This window comes from Eurytemora carolleeae, unplaced genomic scaffold (assembly GCF_000591075.1).
Source record: "Eurytemora carolleeae unplaced genomic scaffold, Eaff_2.0 scaffold1632, whole genome shotgun sequence".
Classification (NCBI taxonomy): Eukaryota; Metazoa; Arthropoda; class Copepoda; order Calanoida; family Temoridae; genus Eurytemora; species Eurytemora carolleeae.
In genome coordinates, this window is record NW_019397517.1 from 1 (window position 1) to 5,447 (window position 5,447).

The following is a 5,447-nucleotide window of genomic DNA, read 5'->3' on the forward strand; positions in this document are numbered from 1 at the left end:
ATCTTATTCTTTTCTACAGTACATAACATTACACTTTATGTATGTGTTCTCATAAATATGAAAAACAAAGACATGATAAGTATATACTGTTCTCTACAGATTTAGGATAAGGATTTAGTGTTCTCTATATTAGTAAGATATATTTAGTGTTCTATATAGAATGTTAAGGTAAGTACTAAGTATATATATGTATATAAGATTTTTTCTTCAGATTTTTTTTTGCATTTGAACATTTTTAAACAAAATTTGAAAGGTTTTTTATTAATGTTTTACGTAACTAAAACGTTAATAGTTCGAATTTTTTACGATCTTAAAACGTTTCTGGGAAACGTTACTGGAAAACGTTTCAGTAACGTAAAAAGTGGTTCGTTTTACGTAGCATTTACGTATCAGGAAAAGGAAGCCATAACGTAACGCTACCTTACATAACGTTTCTGTAACATTCTAGAAACGAAATTTGGTTTGTCGGGAAGTAAAATAATCGATATGGTGGATTTTCCCGTTTTGATTGTTGGATTTTCAAAAATTCAAATTTTAATTTTAGAAAATTGACTGCTTTTTAAACAACTTTAGGATCAGATCGGTTTACCAGTTTTTAAGCTCAATGGATATATGAACAGACAGGCAGAAAACAAAAAAACGTTACAGCCAATAACCCTACTCTACATACTGGGAGAAAGGTTACACAAGACCCCCTGAAACATAGTTTAGTGCTTTAAATATTTCATTTTTTTTTTTAAACAATTAATTATCCATTTGATATTGTTAAATTTGAAAGGATACCCCCAAAGGGGGGGGGGGTAACAATATTCTAGTAACCTTCAAGTCACACACCAATAATAGAACAAAGTAGTTGAACATCTATATTAAAGAGAAATAAAATAACGGAATAAATAACTAAAGTCAAGAGACACAGATTTGGCACTCAGTGATGGGATTCTCCTTTGGCCGGATACTCCTTGGCTGGATACTCCTTGGCTAGATACTCCTTGGCTAGATACTCCTTGGCTAGATACCGTCAACATGGTATCTCCTCAGGCAACATATCTCCTCAGGCAACATATCTCCTCAGGCAACATATCCCCACAGGCAACATATCTCTTCTAGCACCATCTTTGTTCTGGTAACAAATCTCCTTCAGCATGTTGTTTTCCCACAGCTCCAATCCGTCCAAGCAGTTTCTATTCCTTTGGACTGACTGCTTCTTACCACTGTGGGGAGTTGGCGAATGTCTTCATCCTCTCCTTGTGAGAGCTGGCGCACAACTAAACTTATTCTTTGTTAGGTCTCCTTTTATATCCTGTGATCCTGTCTTATCAACACATCCTTATCGTATTTGGAAAGCTAGAGTATCTAGATAAGGCGGCTGGAGCAGGGGGAGGGGTTTGGGGATGGTTACAATATGAATGGTTGGTACCTGTTAAACTGGATTTCACAATTTTTTAAGATCAGAATCTTGTGGGTGCATTATACCAGTGCCAACTACCATATAGTGTTTGCAGAACTCTTTCAGACTTTAGTGGTACAGGATTTACTAACATATAATTGTATTTTTTAGTATGTAGTTTTTTTTCTTTTTAACCCAGCTTCTGAGCTAAAGCATGTTTAAAATAACTATATTTTATATTACTCAAAAGTAGAATCTTATTTATGGATAATAAGTTTATCTATATAAGCAAAACTCTCTCAACACAGATTGATGTCCATCTGTAATTTCCAATTTATTTTCTCAAGGGAAGGTTGGATAAATATTCTATACCAAAACAATAATATTCATTCATACATAGTTATTTCTTTGATTATGTTCCTAATTGTTTTCAGAGGTTAGCTGTAGGGGGGGGGGGGTAGTCTTAACACATTGAAATACCCATATACAACAATATTAGTATTGATTAAAATACTTTTATTAAAAAAGTGTACTATACCTTTTTGGGGGAAAAATTACAAATTTTACAATTATTTCTGTATTTAAATATCTATTCTTTTTTCCTTTGTATTCAGAAAAAAATGTTACAACATATTAATTTCATATATGTAACATGTGCGTCAAATTTTTTCAATCATGTGTTCATATGTATGATATTTATCAGGTTAGAAGAAGCGTGGTTTAAGGCACACAATTTTCAGAATTAACAAAATCTTAACTTTACTAATATGAAGTTACATTTTTAATTCTAATTGTAAAAATGTGATGCTGCACATTTTTTCAAAATAATATATAATATGCATGACCATCTTTGAAAATAAGCATGTTCAAAATTGATAGGAGGGGGGTGGATGGTGGCTTGGGGGATCTGCAGCAAATTTTTTTCTTCTAAATGTAACGACCCCCCCCCCCCCCCCTTTGACGTTTGAAAAAGAACAACCAGTACGTTTTTTTTCAAAGCTACAAAAATCTTCCTGAGCTGCAAACTTTAGAATTATGGATACTGAGATCAATGCTTGATCCTCTACTTTTCTTCATCTCCAGACTAACTTAATCTTGTTTTGCTTCCTGAAAAGTGTATACAATTCAACCAATCAGAGTGGCGTCTCAGAAGCCGGGAAATTTGAAATTTTGCACGCGATTTAAGATTACTTAATAGAAACGGAGTCTCTCTCTAATTTAGAAAAACCGGTTTTTGATTTTTCTGTACTTCATCCAAAAAAGAGTGGATTAAGCAAGAAATTAAAAATGTCCACATTGGATATTCGGATTAAGCAGTCGGGATTACAGCTGAATCCTATTCTAAAGTTCCGAGCTATGATCTAAAACAAAAAATTCTTTTTATTTTTTTATTTTGATACTTTATTAGGAAAATGACGGAGATCTCTGTGATGAGTTTGAGTCAGCCTGTGGACATCATCTGACAGAACAGCAAGTCAACGATGTTTTAAAGAATTTTAAGAAAAAAGACAAGCAGGTAATTTTGTCTAGACTCATGCTGTCATATTGAAAAATTTAAAGAGAAAACTATGCAAAAATTAAAACCTTATTAAAAGTTTAAATTGTTAAATAGCAAATGTGGCACAAAGCAATTTAATTTTTATTCTTTTTGATACTTCAAACCCAAACATTCATTTATTTTTCCCAATTTGGCTAGAAAAAAACCCATAAAGATGATTTTTCGAGAAAATATACAACCCCTCTAAAAAGGATGGTCAATTTTGTACATTAGAAATTAAAAAGCCCCTAGTACTGGCATTTTTAAAGTTAACGGGTCAGAAATCGTTTGTCAAATGTTTAGTTTACACCTTAAAGTTATGTTTATTTCAGTTAGCAGCATCTCAGTTTAACACACCAGCTCAATACGACCGAGCATATAAATCAAGGCATTGATTTTTAATTTGTTCTTTTTTAAATAAATGTAAAAACAATTACTGAGTTAAAATGACAATCTAAGAAAAATTATATGGAATTTGAAGTTACACACTTTACATTAAGAAGTATCAATAAACCTTTTTGGAATTTAAATTCAAAATTTCATTTCATTTAAAAAATCAATGATTTACTGGTCTTATCAAACAGGAGGAGGAATTGGCCCAGGGCCTGCTGACAAGCATAACCCTGACACCCAGGCTGATGACCTGAATTATCTAATTCCCGCTTCCACACCGTGGAATAGGTATGTGCATGTGTTAAACATTTTTTGGCTTATATTATTGATTTTTTTACACTAAGAGGCAAAAATCTGAATGAGTCTTAAAATTATGAAAAATAAAAGTATACATATTTAATAAATGTAGTTAAGAAAGTTTTAAACTGGCTCAAGGTTGATTTGAGATTTTTTATCAAAACGTGCCAAATAGTTTCGCCCTTACTTTAAGGTAGGGCTGTTGATGGAACAGAGGTTTTCGAAAATTAACTGAAGTGTCCGTTAACGAACGGCAAAAACCGTTATTTTTTTTAACAGTAAGTTTCCTTATAAAAAATTTCAACCTAAAATTGCATTTAACAGTGGTCCCCAAAAGATATATTGATACAGTAATTCCCAATTAAAATCTTTTGATACTGTGGTCTCCAAATAAAATCTTTTGATTAACGGTAAATTCTGTTAACAAATGGTAATTAAAAAAAACAGTAAATGCCATTAACGAACAGACGTGTTGTTCTTAACGTAAAAATTAATGGCTGTTTGAAATTTTAATTTTTTAACGGTTAGAACTAACTGTTAACGGAACAGGTAGAAAAAGTTGGAACGTGCTTAGCCCTGCTTTAGGGGACTAAAACTGTAATTTTATGCAACCCTTTATAAATTCAATGCTATGATCGATTTTCATCGTTACCCTTGAGTATGTAACAATTTTTTTTTGTTTAGAACTGAACAATCCAGTGATCAGGAGTATACAATTCAAGTGATCCAGGATAAATTCAATACAACATTAGCTGCGAGGGCAGCTAATTTAACAACTCCACCAGTTCATAAAAAAGTAATTCCAGCACCAGTTACACACACACACTCATCAGTTCCTAAAACAATAATTCTAGCACCAGTCACTCACACACTCACATCAAGCATCACAAACACAAATTCACTCTCATTACACACCACAAAAGCACATACACTTTCTTCACACACTGCTACACCTAGTCATTCACCCCCTACACACACGTCACAGATGCATTCACTTCAGTCAAACATTACAGCACTACCAGATTCACACACTGGCACAAATTCTCAATCCAGCACTCCACTTCAAACAAGCTCTTTTACATCTTCGACCATCTCTACATCTTCCACAACTCTTTATGAATCACGCAAAACTAGACTGCCCGAACCTGAACTTTCCTATGGTAAAGTTAGCAAAAAGGAGAAGCCATCTGACCCCGGTGCAGATTACTTTTCATTTATGAAAAGTAGAAACTTTCTTGTCACTGAAGAGCAAATAAAAACTGAAAAAATGAGACAAAAAAGTGAACAACTTTGTGCACTTTACTACGAAACAAAGTTAAAACTTTTAAATCCTGCACCTTGTAAAGTTGAGAAGAATGGGAAAAATGAAAACTCAGACAGGGGGGTTAAAACTATTGTTTTGGGGGTTTATTTCCTAAATGGTAGGTTTGAGTGTTCCATTTTAACAAAATTCTTGATTTTTGATTTACTGGGCATTTTTAAAATCTATACAACTGATAAAAGGGGAACTATTTATACATAGCTTGAATTGTAAATATGTATTTAAGGTTTTTAAAAATAATGACTGTTTCTTGACTTGTTTTCATAATTTTTTGGCTTCTAAAATTAATGTTTTCCACTAATTCATTAAATGTTCTCCCTGTCTGCAGTATCGAAGAAGTTGTTGAAACAGATTTTGTATATTGAGATTTAGTAAATTTACTCGATCCTGTTTATGTAAACAATTTTTGATATTTAGTTAATATTGTAAATATTTCTTTTAAGAAATCAAAATATGTTGGCAAATTTTTAAACAACAGCTTTAAAAAATGCCGAAACTTCCATTCTTTTAGA

General features: G+C 32.5%; 1 protein-coding gene across 1 annotated transcript; it reads left to right on the forward strand.

Annotated features, from left to right (window-relative positions):
* Positions 1-1,023: 1,023 nt before the first annotated feature.
* Positions 1,024-5,155, forward strand: LOC111714698 (uncharacterized). The gene is made up of 5 exons (XM_023489851.1): positions 1,024-1,089; positions 2,796-2,903; positions 3,257-3,311; positions 3,494-3,605; positions 4,299-5,155. The coding sequence occupies exons 1-5, from the start codon at positions 1,024-1,026 to the stop codon at positions 5,134-5,136; spliced, it is 1,179 nt and encodes a 392-aa protein (XP_023345619.1). The 3' UTR covers positions 5,137-5,155.
* Positions 5,156-5,447: the final 292 nt, after the last annotated feature.